The 13061-nt window shown below is 46.7% G+C and overlaps 1 protein-coding gene across 5 annotated transcripts in view; it reads right to left on the bottom strand.

Annotated features, from left to right (window-relative positions):
- Positions 1 to 13061, bottom strand: part of IFFO1 (intermediate filament family orphan 1) — a 29792-nt gene that overhangs the window by 3800 nt on the left and 12931 nt on the right. For 2 of the 5 annotated variants that reach the window (XM_077921029.1, XM_028711811.2), the window contains exons 2-7: positions 11247 to 11307; positions 11060 to 11155; positions 5179 to 5319; positions 4090 to 4274; positions 1708 to 1828; positions 358 to 453 (exon numbers count right to left, since the gene is read on the bottom strand). In XM_077921029.1, the coding sequence (XP_077777155.1) occupies positions 358 to 453; positions 1708 to 1828; positions 4090 to 4274; positions 5179 to 5319; positions 11060 to 11155; positions 11247 to 11307 (700 nt within the window). The remainder of the gene's footprint in view (positions 1 to 357; positions 454 to 1707; positions 1829 to 4089; positions 4275 to 5178; positions 5320 to 11059; positions 11156 to 11246; positions 11308 to 13061) is intronic. The other 3 variants (XM_028711812.2, XM_028711814.2, XM_028711813.2) reach the window with 3 other exon arrangements.

Here is a 13061-nt window from a genome sequence, read left to right as displayed (position 1 = left end):
CATGCAGAAACCACTTTCTTGACTCTTGGACCCACTCTTGGTCTCATTTGCTCAATCTGCTGCAGACTGTCAAAATTTGGCTCCCCCAAATGGATCTTCTCAATTGCAAATCTTCTCAATTTTGTACCCCTTCGGCTTGGTGCCCTGTGAGGGTGAACCACCCTAAATCCGGCGCTGCAAGATGCCACCGATCCCCCCCTTGGGTGCCCCCCTGAGCTGAGCCAGCCCCCACCCCGCATCAAGCCGTGTGACCATCTAACCCTGATCCCCACGGGTCTCCTTCCTTTTCTGGCGGTGGCAGGGATCTAATAGCTCATCTCCAGCATTTATTTCCTTGCACAGTCTTCTTTCCCCCACCTCGATTTGGTCGATGGTTTCCTGATATTCCTTCTCCCTGCTTTTGAAGAGCGATTCCGTATCCTTGATTACTTTCTCCAAGCTGTCGTCCGGCTGCTGGCAAGGAAGGTGGCAGTGACCCCAAAAAGAAAGAAAGAGAGCGGTTGCCCCCCATCAGTGACACAGATTGCAAAACGACACGGCGTCCATCACCACAGAAGGACAACAGGCTACAGAGCGCATGATGTTCACAGCCTCACTTACAGTGTGTTGACAGAGCTCATCGCTCCACCTGAGAATCAGGGGGGCCATCTGGGGAGGGGGGGCCCGAGGGGCCTCGTCCCCTCTCCTAAATTTTCAAGGAGGGGACCGGGCCCCCTCAATATCCTGCAGTGACGTGCGCACACCACACAAAATGCTCACGTTATGCACACAAACTGTGCAGTGCGTGCACATGGCTTGAGCACATCTCACAGAGTGGCCCCCTCCATTGCGGAGGCAAGCCGGCGCATCTGCTGAGAGCACACAGTGGCACAGAGGGCAGGAGCCAAGCAACCCATGGTATTAGCTGAAGGAAGCTCCATTGGGTGCCACGGAATGGTCGGAACAGTGGGAAGGGTATCCTCAGCCAGATCAGCTTCTCTCAGAGGAGGAGGAAGAGGTGAACAATTTGCCCCCCTTCTCCCCAGCAGTTTCAGTAGGAGATAATAATAATTATTGTTATGTACTGAAGTTCTCACCCTGGGCCAGCAGGGGGATACTGTAGATAGTTATGCAAATAAGGGGTCGAAAGTGACGTTCAGTGATTGGATAGTTTTAGAAAATTGTTACAGTTACGTTGTACTGGAGCTCTATATAAGCAGGCTGGCTGAGCCCTTCAGTTCAGTTCTGTTCTGGCCTGGGAATAAACAAGAGCTGTTTGAAGAATCGCTGTGTCGTCTGATATGTTCACCCACAACTTAACAATTATAATTATTATTATTATTATTACTGCCCCTTCCTTAAGAAGCAAAACAAGGACACCTTCTTCTGCAAACCAAGGAAATCTAGGAATCCCTTGGCCAAGAATTCTGACTGGCAGTGGCGTAGCATGGGTTGTCAGCACCCGGGGCAAGGCAAGTAATTTGCGCCCCCTAACCCGTGGATTTGCGCCCCCTAACCCGTGGATTTGCCCTAACCCCAGATGTTGCGCCCGGTGCGGCCGGCCCCCCCTGCACCCCCCACGCTACGCCACTGCTGACTGGTTTGGTTTTGGTTTTGTGCCCAACCTTCAAGCACGACTCAAAGCACCCACTCAACAACAATGGAGAAGGGCTTGCGGGGAAATGTACTCTGACAAGAGGAGGAGCACCAAAGAGGCCACTCGCTTACCTCCCCCTGTGCTTCAGCTGCAGCGATAGCATAGCCAGAGAAATCCTCCCACAGCAGCAGCGTTTCTTCCGTCTCCTCCCAGGTGAGGCTGTCGCAGTCATCTTCAAAGTCATACTCCCTCCTGGGGACAAAGGAACCGCATTATCAGCAAAGAGACGGTGGGCAGGCACGCCCAGAAGCAATAGGAGGAGAGACTTCGCTACGTTGCCGTACTGGGACTGCCTTGCGAGGGACCATCCCAGCAACTTCAGTTCTGGGAGCGGCCGTCTTAGATGTTCTCGATCGGATCCCCAAGAAAGATGTTAAAAAAATTTTGCATGCCACAACTGCTGCTCGTATTTTGTTAGCTAAAAAGTGGAAAACCCAAGAATTACCAGCAACAGAAGAATGGCAGATGATGATGATGGATTTTTCACAGCTAGCCGACCTAACTGGAAGAGTCCGTGACCAGAAGGAGGAGGAGTATCAGGAAGAGTGGAATAAATTTAATGATTATCTAGTTAAATTTGTTAAGTTAAATTAACTGAAAATAGCTTGCAGATACTTAATTGGCTTAGGATTTTATTTATGTTAAGTGATGAATTAATATGTTTAATTCCATAAGGTGAAGATTTAAGGATGTTAATGTTTAAGTTAAATTTCATAAGAATTGGGATTTGGAAAACCGTTAAAAGGACATGCAATGAAATTCAACTAAGGGGAAGCAAGGAAGTCACTTAACAAAGTTAATAAGTGTAATTTTCAATAAGGCTATGATTTATGTTTGTCTGTCTTTTGTGTTTGTTTGTTTGTTTATAATACTATGAAAACTAATAAAAAAAATTTGGTCGGGGAAAAGATGTTCTCGATCAGATGCTAGGTCCAGCGGCCAGGACAGCTGCACCACCCCCACCCCCCCTTCCTCCTTCAGGCAGTCCTTCATGCGAGAAAGCTGGCTTCATCTAGCAAATGAAGGCTTCATAGATGTAGTATTTGGATGGTATTTAGTCACTAATTTAGGGCAGGTGTCCCAAGAAAGATTATGACGATAAGGCAGACTGCAAGGAAGTCCTTTGCCTTTTTTGAAAGCACATGAGACAGCTTAATAATAATAATAATAATAATAATAATAATAATAATAATAATTTATACCCTGCCCATCTGGGTGGGTTTCCCGAGCGACTCTGGGTGGCTCCCAACAAAATATTAAAAACACAATAAAACATCAAACCCTAAAAACTTCCCTAAACAGGGTTGCCTTCAGATGTCTTCTAAAAGTCAGACAGTTGTTTATTTCCTTGACATCTGATGGGAGTACGTTCCACATAGGGTTGCCAATACACAAGAAGGCCCTCTACCTGGTTCCCTGTAACCTCACTTCCTGCAGTGAGGGAACTGCCAAAAGGCCCTCGGAGCTGGACCTCAGTGTCCGGGCTGAACGATGGGGGTGGAGACGCTCCTTCAGGTATACTGAGCTGAGGCCATTTAGGGTTTTAAAGGTCAGCACCATCACTTTGAATTGTGCTTGGAAACATACTGGGAGCCAATGTAGGTCTTTCAGGGCTGGTGTAATATGGTCTCGGCAGCCACTCCCAGTCACCAGTCTAGCTGCCGCATTCTGGAGTTTCCGGGTCACCTTCAATGGTAGCCCCATGTAATGCTCTTATAAGACCTATCCCCAGGATTATTCCTCTAAATTAAAAAAGGGAGCAAAACGTAACCACAAGGGTAGCACAATGTGGTGATGTTGAGATGTTGTCGGACTCCCAACTCCCATCAGCCACGGACAGGCCTGATGGGAGTTGTGGTCTGGCAATCTCAGCGTATAGCCACAGAGGATCACGGAATTCTGTTTCGTTCCCCCACACCCCAGGCTGGGTTAGCAATCCCTAACCAGTAACTTAAGGTCCGTATAGTTAAAGCTCTGGTTTTTCCAGTAGTGATGTACGGAAGTGAGAGCTGGACCATAAAGAAGGCTGATCGCCGAAGAATGGATGCTGGAGGAGACTCTTGAGAGTCCCATGGACTGCAAGAAGATCAAACCTCTCCATTCTGAAGGAAATCAGCCCTGAGTGCTCACTGGAAGGACAGATCCTGAAGCTGAGGCTCCAAGACTTTGGCCACCTCATGAGAAGAGAAGACTCCCTGGAAAAGACCCTGATGTTGGGAAAGATGGAGGGCACAAGGAGAAGGGGACGACAGAGGATGAGATGGTTGGACAGTGTTCTCGAAGCTACCAGCATGAGTTTGACCAATCTGCGGGAGGCAGTGGAAGACAAGAGGGCCTGGTGTGCTCTGGTCCAGGGGTCGGACATGACTAAATGACTAAACGACTAAACAACAACAACAACCAGTAACTTGGCCCTATTAGAAGGTAACTCCAGAAGCAAGGGATAAACTCACAGCTGGTTCAGCATCCTCTGCATCTCCTCATTGATGCTCATGGCGGTGGTTTCATCCTCTTCCTCCTCCTCCAGTTTTTTGGAAGTCTCGCTCTCGGAGAGGGAGGTGTCCTCGTCGCTGACCAGCTTCCTCTCCCGCTTCCGCCCCATCGTGGCTGGGACCTTAATGGGAGACAAGTGCAGAGACTACAGAACGAGGTCGGGTTGGAGGTCGGAGGTGGGGGGGTGGAAAGAGATGGGAGGGGGAATGGGGTGGTGTAGGGTGATGTGGAGACAGAAAGAGAGAAAGAAAGAAGGAAGGAAGAGAGCAAAAGAGAGAAACAGAGAGATCGAGAGAGAGGAGAGAGAGAGAGACGGGCTTATTATGACCAGGTTAAAGATGGTGCGATGGCTAAAATGCAATTTTTAGAAACCTCTAATTTTTTTAAAAATTAAAAACTAAGCAATGGAAAGATGGAATCTGATGAGGGTTCACAGTAAAGGGAACTCCAATCACACCCCAAAGATGGTGTCGGGAAGACAAGATTAAGACAGAGGTGTCCAGAAGAAAAAAGAGGAAAATGCCGGGAATTACAGTTAATTCTTTAAAAAAATTTTTACAGAAAAGCTTCTAACTCGCAGTTTTCCAGCTCAATGAAGAAAAGAAACAAACAACAACTAACCAACTGATTCTATAGGGGAAGCAAGAGAAAGAAGAGTGAGTGAGTGAATAAGACAAAGAAAGAGAGAGAGAAGGGGGACGGGGAGGAGAGGGGAGAGACGGTGTTAGAGAGAGGCACACACAAACACTTCCACCATGTCTCCCTCTCCGGCTGCTTCCCTGACGGGGGCTGCCAAGAGACTGAGGTGGGGGCCCTGAAGAGATGATGAGAGGGGCCAGGGGTGGGGTTGGGGTACAGAGTTCCTACCACACATCCTCACAGAGGGTCTCGTGAAGGCTAACTGCCTGTCGGTTTTGCCCAGGGGACGGAGGTGAATACATGGAATGAGGTTTGGGTGGCAGGGGGGTTCTGTTCCCCCTGGGAAAGTGGGGGGGGGGGGGCGCTGTGGCCCTTCCCCACAGGGGGGAAGTGGGGCTGGTGCCTCTCACCTGAAACATTTTGATCATGTCCTCGCAGTTGCGCTGCTGGGCGACGTCGCACAGTTTAGCCGTGATGTCTATGCGCCGACAGATGTCCATATCCACTTTCATGGCTTTCTCTTGGATTTTGGTATCGAGCTCGGTAAGATTCTGGCCCAGCACACAAGAAAAAGAGGAGAGGGGGGAAAGAAAGGAAAGTTAGGGATCGTTACGTAAGGTCCTCTGTTCCCTTATGAACAGACTACTTGCAGACGTAGGCTTTATTTGGATCAATGTGACAATACAGTGGACCCTCTGGATACTAATTAAATTCATTCTGGGGGTCCGTCCGCAACCCGAAAAGTCCATAGGCAGAGGCATTGTTTCTGCGCATGTGCACGGTGCAATTGAGAGCTTCTGCGCATGAGCGCACGGTGAAACCCAGAAGTATACACTTTCGGTTTTGACGCGAACATAACCCAAAAGTTCCGTATCCAGAGCGGTATGTAACTAGAGGGTCCACTGTATTTGGAATGATTTCATACAAAATGTAGTAGGCTATTAATATTTGCATATATATTAGGATAATAATATCACATTCATAAAAGAATGTGTAAAGGTAAAGGGACCCCTGACCATTAGGCCCAGTTGCGGACGACTCTGAGGTTGCATGCTCATCTTGCTCTATAGACTGAGGGAGTCGGTGTTTGTCTGCAGACAGCTTCCGGGTCATGTGGCCAGCAGGACTAAGCTGCTTCAGGCGAACCAGAGCAGCGCACGGAAACGCCGTTTACCTCCCCGTCACAGTGGTACCTATTTATCTACTTGCACTTGAAGTGCTTTCTAACTGCTAGGTGGGCAGGAGCTGGGACCGAACAATGGGAGCTCACCCCGTGAGGGATTCGAACTGCCAACTTTCTGATCGGCAAGTCCTAGGCTCTGTGGTTTAGACCACAGCGCCACCCGCATCCCTCCAAAAAGTATGTGTGGGTCAGGGTATTTCCCCCCGTGTACATTCATATTTTTTTCCTACACATATTGGTGCCTTTTCATTTTTCTTTTCTTCTTCTCCTTTTCTCACTAGAGATAAAGGAAATAAAACTGAAACCTTTTCTTAATTAAAGGAGAAAAGGAAAAGGAAAAGTTTGGGGGGGGAGAGATGGGGATTGCTCAGTATGGGCCTCTGAAGCTTCTGGTGTGAATGAACTCTTACATTAAGGATGGAGTGGAGGAGAAACCTGGTGTTGGGCAGCATATTGTATAGACAAGTAGCACAGCAGGTGTGGGGATGCTGTGGCCCCCCCAGGACCCCAAATCCCACCTATTCCAGTAGGCACGGCCAATGGTCAGGGAGAAGATGGAAGTTTCATTCATTCAGCCTTTACTGTCGTAATAGAGGGGAGTTCTGGACCAACAACAACTGGAATGCCACAGGGACCCCACTCCATCCCAGCAACAGAGCATCCTCTGTGGACCAGGGTGGATTATTTTATATATACAGTGGTACCTCAGGTTAAGTACTTAATTCGTTCCGGAGGTCCGTACTTAACCTGAAACGGTTCTTAACCTGAAGCACCACTTTAGCTAATGGAGCCTCCTGCTGCTGGTGTGCTGCCGGGGCACAATTTCTGTTCTCATCCTGAAGCAAAGTTCTTAACCTGAAGCACTATTTCTGGGTTAGCAGAGTCTGTAACCTGAAGCGTCTGTAACCTGAAGCGTATGTAACCCGAGGTACCACTGTGGTACCACTGTGTGTGTGTGTGTATGAATATGATTTTTAAAATGTAAATCATATTTTTTTGTTAACTGATGTTTGTTAACTGATGTGGTTAAACAATTTTTAAAAAAACCTTAGACTGAGTTTTAGCACACATTAAAAACTTAAAACAAATCCTTATATATATATATATATATATATATGCTTTCGTAGATTTTCACGGGTACAGGAATGCAGGTTTTGGTGTCCTCGGGTATCTTCCCGTGTAAAAGTTGGGGTGTCTAGGCGACGTTTCGACGAGGTCTCACTCGTCATCTTCAGGCTGGTGCTTTCGGCTTCTTGTTACTGGAACAGAGCAGGATCTCAGTGTTTGAGTTCCTATAAATACTGTTGAGGAGGTTCTGGGCAGAGAGGAAGTTCCCAGGCTAGTGTGCCTTTTCTTCTTTTGTTCCTTAATTGCTTGAGGGATATCTTGAGTGATTTCTTGAGTGATATCCTGGATATTTCTGTTCTCATCCTGAAGCAGGATATCACTCAAGAAATCACTCAAGATATCCCTCAAGCAATTAAGGAACAAAAGAAGAAAAGGCACACTAGCCTGGGAACTTCCTCTCTGCCCAGAACCTCCTCAACAGTATTTATAGGAACTCAAACACTGAGATCCTGCTCTGTTCCAGTAACAAGAAGCCGAAAGCACCAGCCTGAAGATGACGAGTGAGACCTCGTCGAAACGTCGCCTAGACACCCCAACTTTTACACGGGAAGATACCCGAGGACACCAAAACCTGCATATATATATATATATATATATATGCTTTCGTAGATTTTCACGGGTACAGGAATGCAGGTTTTGGTGTCCTCGGGTATCTTCCCGTGTAAAAGTTGGGGTGTCTAGGCGACGTTTCGACGAGGTCTCACTCGTCATCTTCAGGCTGGTGCTTTCGGCTTCTTGTTACTGGAACAGAGCAGGATCTCAGTGTTTGAGTTCCTATAAATACTGTTGAGGAGGTGTGGCCTCCAATGTTTTGGGCAGAGAGGAAGTTCCCAGGCTAGTGTGCCTTTTCTTCTTTTGTTCCTTAATTGCTTGAGGGATATCTTGAGTGATTTCTTGAGTGATATCCTGAGTACCACTTAGGTGGGTCATTAGGTGTGGATTAGTTGCTAAAGCCTTTGTGTCTTGACCTCTTGAACTTTGTGAAGAGTTTTTCTGAGAAGATGGGTGTACTACATTTAGTTGTGCTCTGGCTTGGCTTCGTGTATAGGGGCGAGCTGTGGTTTTGTGGCCTGTGCCAGCCAGATCTGTGTAGGGATTGCAGGGGGGTGCAGCATCCGGAGGTGCCACCATGGTTTGGCTACTGGATGGTGTCTGTAATTTATCTGTGGAGAGGGTCTGGGTTTGGGTCTGGTGTGGTTGATTGGTGATGGCGTTCTGTGTGCCTCTGGATCTGGTGTCAGTTTTTGTGGGGAGGGCTAATTTCCAGATGTCTGGCAAGCGGGATGTGTCGTCACGCTTGTTCATGTTGTGAGGGTGTTTCTCTATCTCGATGGCTTCCATGATTATTCTCTTGTGGTGATGTTCCATGTTAGAGAGCAATTTGGAATCTGCAAAATTAATTTCGTGTCCTGTTTCTTTCATGTGTTGGAAGAGAGAGGAAGTTTTTTCTTCTTTTTTGACGGCATTCTTGTGTTCTGCGATACGTGCATTTATTCGTCTGTTTGTTTGTCCAATGTACGTGGCTGGGCAGACTTTGCAGGGTATTTCATAGACCCCTTGGTTTTCCAACTGGATTTTATCCTTGGGGTTTCTGAGGATATTGGCTATTTTTTGGTTGGCGCAAAAGGCTGTTTTGATATTGTGTTTATGGAGGATTTTGCTAATTTTATCTGTAGTGCCCTTGATATAAGGAAGGAGGGCCATGCCATTGTTTTCTTCTGTGTCTTGGTTTTTGGGGGGTGTTTCTTTTTGGATTAGCTTCGTAACCCTGTTTTGCTGGTATCCATTGGCAATTAACACATTTGAGAGATTCTGTAACTCAGTTGTCAAGTGGTCTTTGTCAGCCAGGCGTTTGGTTCTGGAGATGAGAGTCTTGGCTACGGAGTTTATTTGTGCAGGGTGGTGGTGTGATTGTGCATGTAAGTAGCGGTTGGTGTGTGTTTTTTTTCCGGTAGATAGTGTGTCCTAGGGAGCCATCAGGTTTTTTGTAGATTAGGACGTCAAGAAAGGGAAGTTGGTTGTTGGCTTCTATTTCCATAGTGAATTGTATTTTGGGGTGTAGGCTGTTGAGATGTGTGAGGAAGCTGTCCAGTTTTTCCTTCCCGTGTGGCCAAATTACAAAGGTGTCGTCAACATATCTGAGCCAAAGTTTGGGTTTGTGTTCTGACTTGTCTAAAGCATTGGTTTCAAAGTGTTCCATGTACAGGTTTGCGATGACCGGTGAGAGGGGTGATCCCATAGGTGCTCCTTCTATCTGTTTGTATCTTTGTCCATTGTGGATGAAGTACGTGTTGGTTAGGCAGTGGTTGGTCAGGTCCAAGATGTATTCGGGGGGATTGTATTTGTTTTGAATGGCTGTCAAGGCTTCATTAATGGGCACTTGTGTGAAGAGAGATACAACATCGAAGCTCACAAGTAGGTCATTGGGATGTAGGTTTTGCTTCTTTATTGTTTCTATGAACTGGAAGGAGTTTGGAACGTGTGAAGAGATGGATTCTGCATAGGGCTGGAGTTGCTTGGCGAGAAATTTAGCGAGATTTTGTAGAGGTGAGCCTATGGAGCTGACTATTGGTCTGAGTGGTGTTCCTTCTTTGTGTATCTTGGGGAGGCCGTAGAGTTTGGGGCATCTGGATGATTTTTCTCTGGGGATGATTCTTAGCTGGATTTCTTCACTGATAGGAGAGGCTTTTATTTTGGATTTGGTGGTTTTTTCCAGGTAGGTGGTGGGATCTGTTTTTATAGGTTGGTAGGTAGGGTCTTGGAGTAGATTTGATAGTTTTGCTTGGTAGTCCGATGTGTTCATCACAACAGTGGCATTACCTTTGTCTGCTGGGAGAATGATTATGTTGTTGTCTTTCCTCAGGTTGGTGAGTGCTTTCTGTTCTTCTTTGTGTAAATTGCTTCTGGGTGGTTTGCTGGAGCAGAGGATGTTGGTGACTTCAAGTCTGATTTTATTGGCTTCATCTGGGTTGATTTTGGTTAGGCTAGCTTCGACTCCGCATATGATGTTTTCCGTGGGGATGCGTCTCGGGGCGACTGCAAAGTTGAAACCTTTGGAGAGTACTTTGGTTTCAGTTGAGGTGAGGATCCTGTCTGATATGTTATGTACTGTTTGTTTCATGGGTTGTTGTGGAGGGTGGCTGGGCTTCTGGCGTTTCTCTAGTTTGTGGAGTTTGTTGGTATGTGTGTCTGTCTTATGTGAGGTCTCCGTTTCAGCTCTCCAGACGGCTAGTTGTTTGCATTTGTCCCAGAGTGCAGGGTGGATTTTGTTACAGAGTTTGAGGTGAAGAGTGAGCAGATCTTTGTTGGTTTGGTTTAGTAGGTATATTTTCTTGTGTAGTTCGTTTCTGATTAGGGATAGTTCAGTTCGTTTCAGGATCCTTTCGGTAGCTGGGGTTTTAGAGTGGAATTTAAGTTGGAAGCTTGTGGGAATTAAGTTGTTGTCTCGGCAGTTGCGTAGGAACAAGAGATCACATAAGATGGTGGCTCTTCGGATTTCTAGTTTCTCGTAGGTTCTTGTCAGCTGGAAGGTTTCCTCCCCGTAGAGGTGAGATATTTGATATATATATATATATATAGCATTTGGACTATAATGTAACTATAATGTAACTATCTAAAGAGAAAACTAACTAAAGAGAAAACTATCTTTTGAAAGATTTTTCCTCCAAAAGCATTTTATTTTAAAAATCCGATTTAAATAAAAAAAAAATCCAATTTAAATATTTTTTTTAAATCCGCTTTCTTAAATAAACAAAAGCATTGATTTTTATCCACTCTGCCTGGTTGTCAATATTAAGATGATACCAGCAAGAATGAGTCTTTCTGTAAAAAAATAAAAAAATAAAAGATTTACATCGATTTGATTCAAATCAAATCCCCCCTGCTGTGGACTATGCCAGTTGACATGTCTTCACTTGCCAGCCATCCGTGGTCCAAAATAAACCAGGGTGCACATTTGGGGATGCAGTACATAGACTCACATTGCTCATCAGCCCCTTGAAAACGACCAGCTCTGCTTTCAGCTGCTCCACCTTCATCGCCAGCTCTTCCTGACACGCTTCCGCTTCTTGGGCCTCCTAGGGGAGAGGTAGACATATAGACAGGTCAGCGCTTGGAGATACCCAGGCCCGGGGCGCAGGGAGTCGGAGGGGAAAGGGTGATCCTCACCTCGTGCAGCTCAGTCACTCGGTCTTGCAGCTGAACGCGCAACGTATACTCCTCTTCCCACCTGGCGAGACAAAGGGACCAAAGATATGGCAATTTGTTTTTGCACCGGGCTCTGTTGGGAGGAGGGACATGGGTGGCGCTGTGGGTTAAACCACAGAGCCTAGGACTTGCCGATCAGAAGGTCGGCGGTTCGAATCCCCGCGACGGAGTGAGCTCCCGTTGCTCGGTCCCAGCTCCTGCCAACCTAGCAGCTCGAAAGCACGTCAAAGTGCAAGTAGATAAATATACACCGCTCCGGCGGGAAGGTAAACGGTGTTTCCGTGCGCTGCTCTGGACCTAATGGTCAGGGGTCCCTTTACCATTACTGCTGAGAGGACAGGTGCAACCCTCCCTCTGGCTAAACCGGTGCTGGCACAGGAAGTTTTGCACGGGGTTTGTGCTACGCGGGAGGGACTGGCACGGAAGCAGAGGCACCCCCTGGAATGTGCCGCAGTGACAGCTGGCAGGCTTTGCCACACAGGCTTTTAACCCCGCTGCTCTGAATTCACATCCCACTGGCCGAGGACCGAGGAGAGCGACCACAAACTATGTTTAGCAACTGCAAGAGACTCGCTACCCCAGAATAAACCACATCGACAGATGAGCCCTGCCTCTCCTTCCTTTGCTCTGCAGGATCAGGCCGCTGGGTATGTCCAACCTCATCAGTTTTTGGGCAGCCCAAGACTTGCATTCCCTCTTCCCTCCTTCACAACTATAGCTGGCACTCAGCTGTCCCCCGGCCTAGCAAGTGGCATTTTACTGCTGCCAGATAGCTATGCATGGACGTGCGCTACACAGGGATTCATATAGCTATGGGGATATATTTGAACAGGTAATGACGGAAGATACATGGGAAAACTAATGTCAAAAGATTTTGAATAAATGGACAAGTTATAGGAATTGGATAGCCCCGGGGGGGGGGGGGGGAGCCAACCCAAGCATCCAAATTAGAATGAATAATCTGTGCACATGGTTAAAGATCTGAAGAGAGAACAATTTTGGGGGAGAGGGGTTAAAGGGGAGGGAGGAAGGGGAAGGAAAAAAATTAGGGTAAATGAGTAGGGACAAAAGTATATACTGTTATGTATAACTAATAGGAGGAGGATTTTGATGCATGCTATTGTTACGATTTTCGACTGAATGATTTTTTTTTTGGTAAGTTATTCGACATCCCTGGATGAAAGTGTGATCATAAAGAATGGGGAAATAAATAAATAAATAATACATAGCTATCGGGGCAAGTTCTAGGCCCCCCAAGACTCAACCAACTTGGGCAGCATTGGGGGTGGGAATCCAACTAACACACAGTCCTACTGGGAGAAAAGCCCAGAGCCCTGTTGGTGAAGCAAACTGTCCTCCCCAGTCACAATATCAAACATTTGAGGAGCAAAGAGCATGTGCGCGCGCGCCGGTAACTCCTTGATCAGCGGATCCGCATGCATCAACTGTGGGAAGTGTGTGTCTGCAAGCATATTTGAAAGAGAGAATGTACGTGGGCTGGGCGATATATCGTCCAAAACTGGTTTGAAGTCCGTACCTGTCATTTAAATTTGACTCAGTATGGATCCAAAGTAGATTCCAATGTATAGTTGCAGGACCCCCCCCCAAAAAAATAGACCAGATAAATAAATGCATAAAGGTGGTATCTTTGCATTGCAAGTTACAGCACCTTGCTTTTCTTGTTGCAGAATGTGGCTTACCTGGTCCAAAATTTTAAGAAAACAGGAGCTTGGATGCTGTTCCTTTAATACAGCAATATTTTGAAAATAAAATTGG

The sequence above is a fragment of the Podarcis muralis genome, chromosome 17, assembly GCF_964188315.1.
Source record: "Podarcis muralis chromosome 17, rPodMur119.hap1.1, whole genome shotgun sequence".
NCBI classification, from domain to species: domain Eukaryota; kingdom Metazoa; phylum Chordata; class Lepidosauria; order Squamata; family Lacertidae; genus Podarcis; species Podarcis muralis.
This window is presented reverse-complemented; position numbering and strand designations above follow the sequence as displayed.